The 17,073-nt window shown below is 41.6% G+C and overlaps 1 protein-coding gene across 5 annotated transcripts in view; it reads right to left on the minus strand.

Annotated features, from left to right (window-relative positions):
* The window catches only part of bcorl1 (BCL6 corepressor like 1), a 193,224-nt gene that overhangs the window by 87,305 nt on the left and 88,846 nt on the right, over positions 1–17,073 (minus strand). For 3 of the 5 annotated variants that reach the window (XM_033030542.1, XM_033030543.1, XM_033030541.1), the window contains one exon: positions 1,367–1,500. In XM_033030542.1, the coding sequence (XP_032886433.1) occupies positions 1,367–1,452 (86 nt within the window). In that variant the 5' untranslated portion in view covers positions 1,453–1,500. Of the gene's footprint in view, positions 1–1,366; positions 1,501–17,073 lie in introns of those variants that run through there. The other 2 variants (XM_033030544.1, XM_033030545.1) reach the window with 2 other exon arrangements.

The raw sequence follows: 17,073 nt of genomic DNA on the forward strand, positions 1-17,073 counted from the left end.
AACAGGCCCCTCGGCCCAACTCACCAACACCGACCAACAATCTCCCAGCTACCCTTGTCCACTTGCCTGCGCATAGTCCATATCCCTCCAAACCTGTCCTATCCATGTACTTGTCTAACTGTTTCTTAAACAATGGGATATTCCCAGCCTAAACTACCTCCTCGAGCAGCTTGTTCCATACACCCACCACCCTTTGTGAAAAAGTTACCCCTCGGATTCCTATTAAATCTTTTTCTCTTCACCTTGAACCTATGTCCTCTGGTCCTCGATTCCCCTACTCTGGGCAAAAGACTGTACATCTACCCGATCTATTCCTCTCATGATTTTGTAAGATCTCCCATCATCCTCCTGCACTCCATGGAAGAGTGACCCAGCCTACTCAACCTCTCCCTATAGCTCACACCCTCTAATCCTGGCAACATCCTCATAAATCTTTTCTGATCCCTTTCAAGCTTGACAATATCTTTCCTATAACATGGTGCCCAGAACTGAACACAATATTCTAAATGCGGTCTCACCAACGTCTTAGATGACATGACAGCAACATGACTCCCAACCAATATACTCAATACTGACTGATGAAGGCCAAAATGCCAAAAGCCTTTTTAAAGGAATGTTTCTCCTCCGATTATATGTCTCTTATTCAAAACACTATCTTCTGGTGTTCAAAATCCAATTCTTCCCATCTCTGTAAAACTTCAAATCCCTTTCTCACGTCAAAGTTCTTGAATGTTTTCACCTCCTAGATTAATGCAGACTGTTTGCTACCTCTGAGTTTCCATCTCTCCAATATTGATTTCACCCAAAACATTATGAATGACTAAGTTTCAGCAATTGTGAATCCCATTCATTGGTCCCTCCGCAACCTTCAAGATAGTTGACAACAGCCTCCAACACTCCTGATCTATTCTGATATATTGCAACACATATCCCTGCTCCATCAGCTGATAAGCTTGTCTTATCTCCTTCCCTTCTCAAAACTGCATCTCTTTGACCTCACTTTGGACATGTGATTGATTATTCCACTTTTGCCTCATTAACAATAATCAGACCTCTGTGAAGTGCCTTAAACTACATTTTATAACATGGATCAAGTTGTAGCTTCTGAATTATCCCTTAGACTTCTGTGGAGTGCCTTAAGCTATATATTATAAAGTAGTGCAAGTTACAGCTTCTGAGGGAAAAGATGGATGATTAATGAGAAATAGTCAAATTGTTGGCAAAAGGATTGTGTACATTAGGTTCTTTGGCCATTTTTATTTCCAGTGCATTATATCTTTTGCTGTAATTCCATAGATTTGCGCAAACCATGAAAAGTGGGTTCAACCAGTCACTATTTTTATTCATTTTTTGCCTTTTCACTCACCTATCTTCCTTAATGCCACACATCCGTATAGAGTCAGTTTGTGTCCAATCGTGAATGCCGTTGTACAACGAGGCTGTGGCAAGCATGACAGGTGAAGACCAATTAGAATAGTTCCACTCCTTCACTGCTCCAACCTGATGGATAAAATATTAACATTAATAACTGCACGTACTTGTAAAATATATATTTTTTTGTAATAGTAGTTGCCAAAATTCTAAACACCTGATCATGTAGCTCTGACTATTTGAATAATTTAGTCCCTATCCATGTTTGACCATAGGAGTAACAGATTAACATATTATTTTCATGTCGGTGAAGTTAAATATCACCCAACAATTTGACTTTATCCAACCTCATTGATGCTATGGCAAAGAAAGCACACCAAAGCCTCTACTTCCGCAGAAAGATGAATGATATTTGGCATGTCTCCATAACTCTTACCAATTTCTACAAGTGCACCATAGAAAGCATCCTATCAGGATACACAAACTTGGTTTGGCCAATGCTCAGCCCAAGACCATAAGAAATTGCAGAGTTATGGAAGCAGCCCAGTCCATCGCACAAACCAGTCTCCCTCTAAGTGAAATGATCTCTGCAAGCAATTATATCTAGTTTCTGAGTGCAGACCAAGGGATTTTCAATGAACAATGTGCATCCTGAAGGAGATAATGTCACATGTTTATAGATCAATTATCCAAAGTATTGCCAAAATGTAGTGATCCTGTGACTGTCAGAATGGACAAAGACCTGAGGAAATAGCCCTTCAGCACCTACCCTGCCATTACTTCTCATAACTTTGCCTCAATAGGAATTACCTTTTATTCATAGAAATTCCAGTAAACAAATATGCTCATTTTTCTCATGTAGGACAGCTGCCATGTAGGAATTAATTTAGTAAATAAATGTTGCACCTTCTCCAATACAATTACATCTTTCTGTGGAAACATTGACCTCATTGTTTCAGCAAGGCCGATGTAAGGCTGTAACATTTTGGTTGGCAAAGTACACTGCCAGCCCAAGAAAATATACAGCAACATATTCCTAATGTAGGTAACACCCAATTAAGATATAAAGCACTAAACAGCTTTCTATGCAAAACATTTGAAAAAGCAGTGGGCTAGAAATTAATCTAGGGTTACATGGCTATACAAATCAGAATATTGGCTGCTGGTTTTACTCATCCCTCAATATTCCACCAAAACGGAATGTCAAGATATCAGTACGACTCGTATCCTAAACATTTTCATTGATGACTGGTGCCAGCAATCAAAGAAAACTGTCTGCATAAATGCACGATAACATATGTAAGTACTCACTATAAAATTCTACCAATGTTCTGCATCTAAAATTATTACAATAAATAGAAAATATTAAAAGATTGTTGAGTAGCAATTAAACTAATTGTTAACAATAGTAGTGCCAATAACTGTACCCTAAAATTATGCAAGAATTGGGCTGGTTGCATTACAGATCATTCATGAATAATGAGCCAATCAAAGCACATTAGTAATTTTGCTAACAAGTGATTTGTTGCACTGTTGATCATGCACTCAAATAGCTGAAAATGGTAAAACGGTATCTGAATAAAAATTACTAAGTTCTCAGAAAGGAAAAGCTTAAATGCAAGAAATAACAACAAACGGAAAGAATTATTGAATACACAAAGTATACCAAACAACATCTTCAAAGGTAAAACGTAGGTCAATATTCTGTACAAAGAGCTTCCTTTGTATTTGTTGTATACTTGCCCAAAATAAAAACACTCTTTCCTATTTGCTAACTAATCCATTGCCTATTTTCTGTATCTTTTAATATAATAATGTGTTTCCCTTTATGTTGAAGTCTTATGTTTGAATAACAATTTATTAGATTTGTTCTTTTGATATTGTTTCCAGTTTATTAATAGAAAAGTAATAGAAACATAGAAACATAGAAAATAGGTGCAGGAGAAGGCCATTCGGCCCTTCGAGCCTGCACCGCCATTCAATATGATCATGGCTGATCATCCAACTCAGTATCCTGTACCTGCCTTCTCTCCATACCCCCTGATCCCTTTAGCCACAAGAGCCACATCTAACTCCCTCTTAAATATAGCCAATGAACTGGCCTCAACTACATTCTGTGGCAGAGAATTCCAGAGATTCACTACTCTCTGTGTGAAAATTTTTTTTCTCATCTTGGTCCTAAAAGATTTCCCCCTTATCCTTAAACTGTGACCCCTTCTTCTGGGCTTCCCCAACATCGGGAACAATCTTCCTGCATCTAGCCTGTCCAACCCCTTAAGAATTTTGTAAGTTTCTATAAGATCCCCCCTCAATCTTCTAAATTCTAGCCAGTACAAGCCGAGTCTATCCAGTCTTTCTTCATATGAAAGTCCTGACATCCCAGGAATCAGTCTGGTGAACCTTCTCTGTACTCCCTCTATGGCAAGAATGTCTTTCCTCAGATTAGGAGACCAAAACTGTACGCAATACTCCAGGTGTGGTCTCACCAAGACCCTGTACAACTGCAGTAGAACCTCCCTGCTCCTATACTCAAATCCTTTTGCTATGAATGCTAACATACCATTCGCTTTCTTCACTGCCTGCTGCACCTGCATGCCTACTTTCAATCGTTTCGCCGAACACCTCCGCTCAGTCCGCAATAACCAACCTGACCTCCCGGTGGCTCAGCACTTCAACTCCCCCTCCCATTCCCAATCCGACCTCTCTGTCCTGGGTCTCCTCCATTGCCAGAGTGAGCAACAGCGGAAATTGGAGGAACAGCACCTCATATTCCGTCTGGGGACCTTGCGTCCGGATGGCATTAACATTGAATTCTCCCAATTTTGCTAGTCCTTGCTGTCTCCTCCCCTTCCTCAACCCTCTAGCTGTCTCCTCCCACCCTCCCATCCGCCCGCCCTCGGGCTCCTCCTCCTCCCCTTTTCCTTCCTTCTCCCTCCCACCCCCCATCAGTCTGAAGAAGGGTTTCGGCCCGAAACGTCGCCTATTTCCTTCGCTCCATAGATGCTGCTGCACCCGCTGAGTTTCTCCAGCAATTTTGTGTACCTCCTGCCTACTTTCAATGACTGGTGTACCATGACACCCAGGTCTCGTTGCATCTCCCCTTTTCCTAATCGGCCACCATTCAGATAATAGTCTACTTTCCTGTTTTTGCCACCAAAGTGGATAACCTCACATTTATCCACATTATACTGCATTCTCAAACTAGAGTCAACCAAAACATATACTGGAGTCATAAGAGATTGCAATTGCTGAAAATGAGGGAAAAATCAAAAAAACTGCTGGAAGAGCTCAGTGGGTCATGCAGCATCTGTGGGGAGGAGGGACGGAACTGTCGACATTTCGGATCAAAACCCTGCATCAGGACTAAGCAAATGCTATGCTTAATTAATGCCATATATTTGAGATATAAATATTTTCTGTCAAAAGTGTTTAAAAATAAAGGTAAAAATAGCAGCATTCTGGAAAGTAAATCATAGAATAAAAGCTGGCAAATGCAAAAGGCTGAAACACAAAAAAGAACACGGCTCCTGAATTTGAACCAGAATTAATTTCACGAAGACAGTAAAAAAAACAACCATTTTAGACACATCCTCCAACAAATAAACTCTACATCATTGGTTAGTGTGAATTATACAACGATTCAATCAACTTATTTTCGTTCATCTTGTGCTTTACCTATAATCTGGAAATAGTCAAACATTTTAATACAACATAGCTTTTAGATGGGATTTTCACATTGTCAGATTATGCATTAACAGTTTAGAGCTTCCAGTAGTTAATTTCTAACCACATGTATTTCAGCTATCACACAGGAGTTCTTGATCTCAAAATCAGGTAAGGTGTTTGCAACCCACAATGGTGAGTATAAACAAAAATTCACATGGTATGGATTTCCATCATAGAAATCCATTAGTAAGATTTCTGATCTTACATCCAGGATTGGACAGGAGTATTTCCACTCTTGGGACAATGAATCAAGCATTTTTTTTAAATACAAAAAGTGCTCGAGTAACTCAGCGGGTCAGGCAGCATCACTGGAGAATATGGATAGATGACATTTCGGATTTGGACCCTTCTTCAGACTAAGGATCCTGACCCAAAATATCATCTATCCATGTTCTCCAGGATGCTGCCTGACCTGTTGAGTTACTCCACCACTTTTTGTCTTTTTTAAAATATAAACCAGCGTCTACAGTTCCTTGTTACTGCAATGAAGCAAGAATGTTTGATTTTCTATTCAACCACCAGGGGGCAGGCTTATGAAAATAAAGTACAGTACTTCCCTTAAAGTTTGAATAGTGTGAACACGTGAATAGTATAATACATTATTTTATATCCAATGTTTTCTAATAAATAGCATCAAAGTTAACTAGAATTTGACGAGAAAGGTCTTCTTTTCAGTGACTGACAGATCAATGAAAATTAATAACAACAAACATTTTTTTAACAGACATTTTTAAATTATTACTTTTAAAATTTTGTTTTATTGATGCTATTTCACCAAAACTGTTTGGTGTTTTTGATTCAATTACTGCAAGAACTCAAACACTGTCTAGGTTGAGTGTACACGTTTTCTCTGGGACTATGTAAGTTTCCCACAGAATTATTGGTTTCCTCACATGCCAAAGACATGCTAGTGATATGGTGTCTCAATTATCTCAAGTGCAAGTGGGTGGCTGAAAAACTGGGCAGTGATTGATGGAAAATGTGTACAAAAAATGGGATCAGTGTAGAAAGGTTAACGGCCAGCTCAAAGACAACAGCTGATTGGTCTGTTACTGTGCTGATGTTCTGTGCTGTCTGTTCAGCAAGACTGGTTCAACCAAGATGCAGGACAGAAAACCACAAGAGATCCTTCTTCCCTGTGGCTATCAAACTTTACAGCTCCTTTCCCTTCTGCCATGGGGTAGACTGAGATGACTCACCCCCCCCCCCCCCCCCCCCCCTTCCCAATCTTTGCCCCAAGCCTTCCCACTCATCACTTTAATTTCATGTTTCATGTATTTTGTGTTTTTATGACTGTTGGCAGATCAATTTCCCTCCTGGGATAAATAAAGTTCTATCAAATCGTATCGTCTAACTCTGACTCTAAATCACTTTATAAGTCAAACGTTAACTCGATGATAGCATACATGACAGCATTTATTTCCAAATTACTTCACTTGCTGCAAGATGTTCAGAGAATATAAAAGATAAATGCAGTTACTTTTTAAAACAGCAACTTGCAGTTGCAGAGCACATTGAATATAGAGAAATGGAGAAGCAGAATATTCAAGCCTATTAGAGGATCACGGGTTCAAGCTATTCTGAGACGTATTCATTCTGGTAAAACTATAAAGCATGAAAATATTGTGGTGTCACTGAGCACGTAAACCTGCCCTGTTGCTCAACTTGCCAATGACTCCCCCCTCCCTCCCCAAGATGCCTATTTGAGCGAATCCCATTTGCTTGTATTTGGCACATATCCCACTGAATCTTTTCTATCCATATACTGACCAAATGTCTTTTCAATAATGTAATGTTACCCAACTACAGCTTCATCTGGTAGTTCATTCCATATACCCAGCACCCTGTGTGGAAAAGGTTAACGCTCTGGACACTTTAAATCTTTTCTCTCACATCTTAAATTCAGGTCCTCTGTTTTTAGATTCCCTCACCCTGGGAAAATTACTGTGACCATCCAACTTACCTCCACCCTCACCCCTAAAAATATTTAAATACCTGAAGTGCCCTGGTGTAAGCCATTACACAAAATACAACAAAAATCACATCAGGTGCCATCCAATTCTCATTATCTTCTGGGCCAACTGCATTCTTTTTATCCATCTTTAATTTATTTTACTCCCCTAATACTAAATTCACAGCAATCTCTGCTAAAGTTATTAAACTACAAATACTATATAAGTTGTGTTCTCCTAAAGGCTTCCTTAGAATACATAATAATTTATATTAAAAAATTATCTCTAAAAGCACAAGATGCTGGAGTAACTCAGCGGACAAGGCAGCATCTCTGGAGAATATGGACTGGCAACATTTCGGATCAGGATAAACACAAAAAGCTGGAGTAACTCAGCGGGGACAGGCAGAATCTCTGGAGAGAAAGAAAGGGTGACGTTCCGGGTCGAGACCCATCTTCAGACACCCTTCTTCAGACTCTTTTTCCCTTTTTAGGTTTGTAAAATTATACCAATTAGTTAAATTTTTCATCTAGCTATTCAGAAAAGGAGTTTTGCTTTAGGTGGGGGTTTTTTTTGCATTATGCTTCGAATATGTCAATTGGCCCCGTTATCAATTTCACCAAGTCTCAGACCAAAGTAATGGCAGATATTTGTCTACTAGTCGGAGGGTCCAGGGCACCACTGGGTTTCCCTTCCGATTAGTAACAAGTTGAGAGAGAAAGCTTCTGAATTACATCTGTGTGGAGAACATCGTGTTTAGTCGCTGAACGGACCAGCCAAAGTCTTGCCACCCACCCAGACACACCGGGCCTATCGCTGACTTACTACGGAATCCTTCTGCCTCACACTGGGCACTCCTTCATGTTAAAGGAGGGAAAGCTGGGGTTGCTTCAAACCTTCCAGTGTCAGCGTTCAAGATAGGCAGCTGTCGGCAGCATCTTACGGATGAGGGGCTGACACCTACTGATCCTTTATTTTCCTCCTCCCCTATTTTCCTCCTCCTTTCCCTACTATTTAGCGGAGCGCTCCGCTCTTGCAGCCCGCCCGCCCGCAACCAGCGCAAGCGGTTTAAATGGCCCTCGTCGGTCGGCTCGATGCCCGGCCCCTGGCCCCGCCCACTGGCACGAGTCGCAGCTCGCACCCACTCGCTCGCTCGCCAACGGATCCCAGCCGCCGCCATCCGCCCTGCGCGGCCGTTAAGCCGCCGGGAGTCGGGACGCGTTCACTCTCCCCCCGCGGCGGCGGCGGCGGCGTGGCAGAGCAGGGAGAAGGAGGCAATGACACGGGGACCGGCGCGTTACCGCCGCGCACAATGAACTGCACGGAAAAAAAGTTGGCGGCGGGGGAACGGGCGAAGGGACAGCGCAGCGCACGGACTGGCAGGACAGTCTGCAAGTGCCGGCGGGCGAAAGGTATTCTGGGGTTTGTAGTTCGTATTCCCTCCATTTGAGTAGCTGTCAACGAGCAAGAGAGCTAAATAAACTACAACACCCATGACCATGACAACACCCACACATCAGTTATCCCTCGCTTGATGCCAGGAGTGTGAGAACCGAGTGTATGAACATGCTGCCGAGACCCGAAACGTCACCCATTCCTTCTCTCCAGAGATGCTGAGTTACTTCAGCGTTTTGTATCTATCTTTCGTGCGAGAACCGAGTTGGGTCGAACGTTCAGTTTCAATTCGATCTGTGGAAATCAGATGGCAGCTCTTATTAAAACTGAAACATTGTCAGGCACGCTCACGGAAAGCTTTTACAAGCATTATTGTTATCGAGGCATCATTTGCCGCGACTCGGTAAAAAAAAAAAAAAAAAGATTGTGAAGGAAACTCTCCACTTTGTGTACGAAAGAACTGCAGATGCTGGTCTAAATCCAAGGTAGACACAAAAAGCTGGAGTAACTCAGCGGTACAGGCAGCATCTCTGGAGAGAAGCAATGGGTGACATTTCGGGTCGAGAAAAGCCAATCGGGTCAGTCCCATGGTCATCATCCACAACATAGCAACCGGACTGCTCCCCTAATGATCATATTAAACATTCACATCGTCCATCACCAACACACTATATGTAAAAAGACACAAAGTGCTGGAGTAAATCAGCGGGCCAGGCAGCATCTCTTGAGAAGATAGACACAAAAAGCTGGAGTAACTCAGCGGGACAGCTAGTATCTCTGGAGTGAAGGAATGGGTAACGTTTCGGGTAGAGACCCTTTTTCAGTCAAAGGCATCCCGACCAGAAACATCGCCCATCCATCTTCTACGATGGTGCCCGTGTCACTGAATCACCCATTCCTTTTCTCCAAATATGCTGCCTGTCCCGCTGAGTTACTCCAGCATTGTGTGCCTACCTTTGTCTCTGTTTTTTGTAAACCACCGTCTGCAGTTCCTTGTTTCTATACCATATACAAGCTCTGCTGCAGCAAATTTGCCGAGACTTCTAAGGCAGTACTTAACTCACAATCTACCATGTAGGACAATAGACCTTCAAGAATTGCAACAGATAGAAAAATCTATAGTCGATTGTGCATTGTTGCCTAATCAAAATCCAGGAAATTCCTACTTATCAATACGGCTAGGTGTATTTCAATACATGAACGACAGCAATTTCAGTCATTCACTATTACCTTCTTTAGGAAGGTATGGGATGACAAATAAACACCAGGCTTGCCAGAGATGGCCACATAGATGGCCCCGCTCCCTGCCATGGATGCCCTCCACCGCAAACGGTGTCTGAGACGGGCAGGGGAAATCATCAAGGACCCCTCTCACCCTAACCATGGACTATTTGCCCTCCTCCCATCAGGGAGGCGGTACAGGAGCCTCAGGTCTCGCACAAGCAGGCTGAGGAACAGCTTTTTCAATAACACCCTTACACTGCTGAACTCACAGTCCTGTCGCTAGCTATCTTTTATACTCTCCCATTTGTATACATTTATTTGCCTATGTACCAGTTTCATTCATCCACAGTGCACACATTGTTTAACCAGTATTTTTACTTCTACTATCTTGCACTATGACCAGACGCTAAACTGCATTTCGTTGTACCTGTACTCGTATTTGTGCAATGACAATAAAGTTGAATTGAATTGAATATCACAAAAGAAAACAATCCAACATTATTGAAATATGATCTACAATATATCCTACATTTTAAAAAATCCGCAAAAAGTTAATTGAATGATATACACGCATCATACGTTTCATTAAAATAATGAAACTGGTTACGGATTTCTAATTTCTTTATTTGCACTAATCACCCTTGGAAAGCAGACTGGCCTTCAGAGAAAAAGATAAATAGAATGTCTTTTTTTTTGCTCTTTTTATCTATACATTTCCATTCTTCCTTTCTCCCCAGGATATGTGCAGTAACAATTAGTCCATAAAGTGAATTGTAATTACCACATCCCTGGATAGCTTTAATAAGCAGTTATCGTACATGTCTGCAAACTTACTAGTTGTCAAAACTGTCTGTAGTATGAACAAGTCTACATCATCATCTGTTATGGATGCATCTGTTCAAACACAGCATTGGTAGGAGTGAGCACTGTACAATCACAGTAAAATCAAGATCCATCTTCACATCAAAAACACACACTATTTTCTACAGCACTCAACAGATCTATCACAGTTTCTTGTAGTGAATGTCCATTTAACAGAAACTGTATGTTCGAAATTGTTTCCAAAATTCAATTCCGTTGACTTCAATGAGACCAATTTTGAGTTAGAGGACTGATATAGACTCTCAGTTTAACATTGGTGTTGGGGTGGTTATTGAAAATCACCATCAAGAACAAAATAAATTCTCATTTCGATTGTTTCATCAAGTTGAACCCATACAGATTTGTTAAAGACAAATGTGTCCGACAGCCTTGGTGGAAAATAGTCAATGTAATTTTATGAAATAACAGTTAAGACTGCTCAAAGTAGAGTATTAGATGCTTATGTGGACTTTGGAAGGTATTTGTCTATAGCACATAAAAGAATGTTTAAATAAATGGTATGAATACAAATCAGTGACAGGAAGCAAGAGTTCAAGCAGATGGGTGTTCTTCAGATTGGCATGTAGTTTGTAGTGATATTCTCAAAGGATTAAACATGGATTCACTGTGAGTCTTTGGAGTTTATTATTTATGATCTACATTTTGGTATAAATAGCAACATTATACGCAACATTATAATTTGACTACTAATGCAAATTCTACAGTTACTGGGCTGTCCAAAAATGTGGTAAAATTGCAAATATGCTGTGGACATTGAGTGTTTCTGGTAAATAGTGAAGTACGACTTCTAAATTTTTTTAAATAAATGCAAGAGTAATTCTTAATCCAAACCATAGGTCAAAATAATTATTTACCTTGTATGAATCCTAATTATGAGATCCTCATGGTTGAATTAAATATAATATTCTCCTTAGCTAAAGAACATTACAATTTTGTGAAAGTGAAAAAGTATTTACATCTCAGAAATTGAAGGAAATATTCTGAATGTGTTATTCACAAGGTTGAGAATGCTTTCATTGAACTACACAAAGTGTGACTATTTTTCAATCCATGTTATCGTAAGTACACCATAAAATCTTGTACATTTTACAAGCAAAATGACCACAAATGAATGTTGCCTTAACATGCTTAAATTTTATCTGGACCTGATAATTATGTTTATAATAACATGCACATTACAACTTACTTTAATATTCTCACATATTTGTATCTCATTTATTTCTATTTTTCATTTGTTCATCAAATTCCTGATTGACAGTATCACTACTTCTGGGAATTTGATGAATTCCCCCTTCTGCTTTTCTTTTCCTTTTCTTTTAATGCCTATTTTTCTGTATATCTTATTTACTATTTTATGACTCAGGTTACCACATGTAGAAATATTTTAAGATATCCACCGGGTCAACAATCCATCTGTGGTATCACAAAACTCTGCATGAGTGACATCATGAAAAAAGCTTGCTTCTATAATCCATTGAAGAATGAAATTAAGCCCTAATTACGAATGCTCTGTTATGTGTATGCTGGATAGACATTTATTTTTATTTCTAAATATTTTTATAGCACTGTATTGAAAAAACTGTCAACATACAGCGCCTTTCATAATGTTTGGGACAAAGACCCATCATTTATTTATTTGCCTCTGTACTCCACAATTTGAGATATGTAATAGAAAAAAAAATGTGGTTAAAGTGCACATTGTCAGATTTTATTAAAGGCCATTTTTATACATTTTGGTTTCACCATGTAGAAATTACAGCAGTGTTTATACAGAGCCCCCCATTTAAGGGCACCATAATGTTTGGGGCACAGCAATGTCATGTAAATGAAAGTAGTCGTGTTTAGTATTTTGTTGCATATCCTTTGCATGCAATGACTGCTTGAAGTCTACGATTCATGGACATCACCAATTACCGGGTGTCTTCTCTGGTGATGCTCTGCCAGGCCTTTATTGCAGCCATCTTTAGCTTATGCTTGTTTTGGGGGCTTGTCCCCTGCAGTTTTCTCTTCAGCATATAAATGGCATGCTCAATTGGGTTCAGATCGGGTGATTGACTTGGCCACTCAAGAATTTACCATTTTTTAGCTTTGAAAAACTCCTTTGTGGCTACGCAGTATGTTTGGGATCATTGTCTTGCTGTAGAATGAACTGCCAGCCAATGGGTTTTGAGGCATTTGTTTGAACTTGAGCAGATAGGATGTGTCTATACACATTCAGAATTCAAAAATTATGCTACTACCATCAGCAGTTGTATCATCAATGAAGATAAGTGAGCCAGTACCTTCTGCAGCCATATATGCCCTGGCCATAACACCTCCACCACCATGTTTCACAGATCAGGTGGTATGCTTTGGATCTTGGGCAGTTCCTTCTCTCCTCCATACTTTGCTCTTGCCATCACTCTGATATAAATTAATCTTCATCTCATCTGTCCACAAGACCTTTTTTTTCAGAACTGTGGTTGCTCTTTTAAGTACTTCTTGGCAAACTGTAACCTGGCCATCCTATTTTTTGCAGCTAACCAGTGGTTTGCATCTTGCAGTGTAGCCTCTGTATTTCTGTTCATGAAGTCTTCTGCAGACAGTGATCATTGACAAATCCACACCTGACTCCTAAAGAGTGTTTCAGATTCAGATTCAGAAAACTTTATTGTCTGTCGTAACAGAAAATCTTCTTTGACGTGGCTCAACATACAACCAGGACAATGTACTGATAAGCAGTCATACAACACAGATTTCTGCGAGCACACAGTGTGTATAGATCTTAAAAGCAAGTATAAAGATTAGAAACTGTAAAAATAGACAAGATAAAAGTTGTGGATACGTGTAAAGTGACAGTGCGTCAGGGTTAATTTGTCCCTTGTTCATTTTTTATTTAAGCTATTTATGGCAATGGGTATGAATGAGTTTTTGTGGATGTTTTTCTTGGATAGGGGGACTTTATATCGGCGGCCTGATGGCAGAAGTTGGAAGGACTTGTGCAGGGGGTGGGTGGGATCCTGTGTAATGAGGTTGGCTTTCCTTTTAACTGCCTGGGTGTGGAGTACTGATAATTGATTTTGAGTTTTGCCAGTTATTTTGCTTGCTTGATTGATGATCCGGGAAAGCTTTGATTTGTCTTTGACAGAGGTGAGGGTGAACCAGGATGTGATGTTAAAGGTGAGTACAGATTCTATAAGTGATTTATAGACAGCTGTTAAAATGTCCTGTCTGACATCAAAGCTCCTGAGTTTCCTCAGCAGGAACAGGCGTTGCTGTGCCTTCTTGTACACAGAGTCTGTGTGCTGGGAGAAGGACAGGCGGGTGTCAATCTCTGTGCCCAGGTATCTAAAGGCCTCTACAAAGCAATACAAGTTTCTGATCTGTCGGAAAGGTGTTTGGGCGTTTTTCTTTATTGGGGAAAATTCTGTCATCAGCTGTGGAGGTCTTCCTTGGCCTGCCAGTCCCTTTGTGAATAGTAAGTTCAACAGTGCTCTCTTTCTTCTTAATGATGTTCCAAACAGTTGATTTTGGTAAGCCTAAGGTTTGGATGATGTCTCTAACAGTTTTATTCGTGTATCTCAGTCTCATAATGACTTTCATTGGCACAACTTTGGTTCTCATGTTGATAAACAGCAATACAAGTTTCTAAAGGTTATAGAAAGACTGGAGGAAAGACTAGGTGCTGAGAGCTCTCTTATACCTACATTACGGAGGTAATTAAACACACCTGAGCAATTACAAACGCCTGTGAAGCCCTGTGTCCCAAACAATATGGTGCCCTGAAATGGGGGAACTATGTATAAACACAGCTGTAATTTCCACATGGTGAAACCAAAATGTATAATACCCTTTAATAAAATCAGACAATGTGTACTTTAACCACATGTGATTTTGTTCTATTACAAACCCAAAATTGTGGAGTACAGAGGCAAATAAATAAATGATGGGTCTTTGTCCCAAACATTATTCGGCGCGGACTTGTAGGGCCGAGATGGCCTGTTTCCGTGCTGTAATTGTTATATGTTATTATGGAGGGCACTGTATATGGATAAAAACAGAAGCTAATTTCAGTTAGGAACAAAAATGTGATCAACTATGGTAGTGATCACTACCAGGTTATGGCAGAGAGAGCACTCAATTTTAACTGACAGACGTGAATCACAAGACACTGGCTATTGTTTCTGACCAAAATGTTTTGCGGGTTGGCAGGAAATAGCTGACCAGTCATAAAAATTGAGTGGGAGGTAGCCATCACCAAGCACTAGCTCTTTCACAATGGTTAATTCTTTATAAGTCTGCAGGGATCATGCTTCATGGAGGAAAGTTTTAGTGAGGAGAGACCTGAAGTTTCATAATCAGACCCAAGATGCAAAAAAGAAAAACATACAACTTAATATTCTGGATCTCTTCTTGTCCTAAAACCATTTTTTCCCAATTGTGAGAGAACTACCTTCGTCTTCCCACTCAGTTCATAGATTAATACACGCAAAATACATTTTAACATGAACATCCACCACAGTGACACATCCGCATTCCTCACTGTGATGGAAGGCAAAAAAAAAGTTCAATCTCTCCCTTCTTTGTCCTCCAGCGGTCGGGGGCCTCTAACCTTCCGTTGACAGGGCGAACTTATTCCCGTAACCGGCGGCGGGCCTTCCTCGTCGGGGTGATGCATCTGGGGGTGGGGATTCACAGCCGGGCCATCTACCCCGGGGTCGGGGCTAGTCGAACATCGTGCGGCTTTTGGAGCTTCCCAACGTCGGTCTCAACCCGAGACTGCGAGCTCTCGATGGTGAAATCCGCAAGCCGCGGTTGGAAAGTCGATCCAGGGCAAGGGATCGGCTCCAATGGTAAGTCCACGTCCCCGGGTTGGGGCTCAAAGTCATTCCCGAGTAAGGCCTCCAGCTCCATGATGTTAGGCCGCAGAGCGACCGGAGTTGCAAACCGGAAAACAATCACATCTCCGGCAAGGTAAGAGATTGAAAAAAAGTTTCTCCCGCCCACCCCCCACGTAAAACAAACCAGAGAACATTAACACATACTTTTAAAACACTAAAAATAACAAAAAAATACAAAAAGGACAGACAGACTGTAGGCGAGGCTGCTGTTGAAGCGCCACCCAGTGGTTTATAAGGATGTAGACAACCATTCCATACACTGCGAACAAATTGATTGTTTACTAATTAGTTTGCTGATTAATATTTCAGCAGCAAAACAATGACAAACAGCTGATGGTTAGTTGATCAGTCACCGCATCAGGAACACTAATAAAGGTTAAAAGTAAACTATTGAAAAACATCCAATGCATTGTTTAACAGTGAATTTCAGTCCTCATAGTTATTCAACTACCTACCATAACAAAAAACATACTTTCCATTACAAATTATATAAGAAAACAATGCTATTTCTGCTTGTTTTGACTGCTGTGCAATAGTCCCCTTCCACCATCATATTTCTTTGTTTCACTGAATTTTTGAATAGAAATGAATGGAAATGTTAGACAAGGCGACACTTCCCTACCATTCCTTGACCTCACCATCTCCATCGCAGGGGACAGACTCCTGACCGACATACATTACAAACCCACTGACTCACATGGCTATCTGGACTACACGTCTTCCCACCCTGCCCCCTGTAAAGACTCCATCCCCTACTCCCAATTCCTCCGCCTACGCCGCATCTGTTCCCAGGATGAGACATTTCATACCAGGGCATCGGAAATGTCCTCGTTCTTCAGGGAACGGGGATTCCCCTCCGCCACCATAGATGAGGCTCACACCAGGGTCTCATCCATACCCCGTAACACTGCTCTCTCTCCCCATCCCCGCACACGCAACAAGGGCAGAGTCCCTCTGGTCCTCACCTTTCACCCCACCAGCCGGCAAATACAACACATAATCCTCCGCCATTTCCGCCACCTCCAACGTGACCCCACCACTCGCCACATCTTCCCATCTCCCCCCATGTCTGCCTTCCGCAAAGACCGCTCCCTCCGCAACTCCCTCGTCAATTCTTCCCTTACCACCCGCACCACCCCCCCCCCGGGCACTTTCCGTTGCAACCGCAAGAAATGCAACACCTGTCCCTTCACCTCCCCCCTCGACTCCATTCAAGGTCCCAAGCAGTCGTTCCAGGTGCGACAAAGGTTCACCTGTATCTCCTCCAACCTCATCTACTGCATCCGCTGCTCTAGATGTCAGCTGATTTACATCGGCGAGACCAAGCGTAGGTTGGGCGATCGTTTCGCCGAACACCTCCGCTCAGTCCGCAATAACCTACCTGACCTCCCGGTGGCTCAGCACTTCAACTCCCCCTCCCATTCCCAATCCGACCTCTCTGTCCTGGGTCTCCTCCATTGCCAGAGTGAGCAACAGCGGAAATTGGAGGAACAGCACCTCATATTCCGTCTGGGGACCTTGCGTCCTTATGGCATTAACATTGAATTCTCCCAATTTGGCTAGCCCTTGCTGTCTCCTCCCCTTCCTTAACCCTCTAGCTGTCTCCTCCCACCCTCCCATCCGCCTGCCCTCGGGCTCCTCCT

Source organism: Amblyraja radiata, chromosome 12, assembly GCF_010909765.2.
Source record: "Amblyraja radiata isolate CabotCenter1 chromosome 12, sAmbRad1.1.pri, whole genome shotgun sequence".
Lineage (NCBI taxonomy): Eukaryota > Metazoa > Chordata > Chondrichthyes > Rajiformes > Rajidae > Amblyraja > Amblyraja radiata.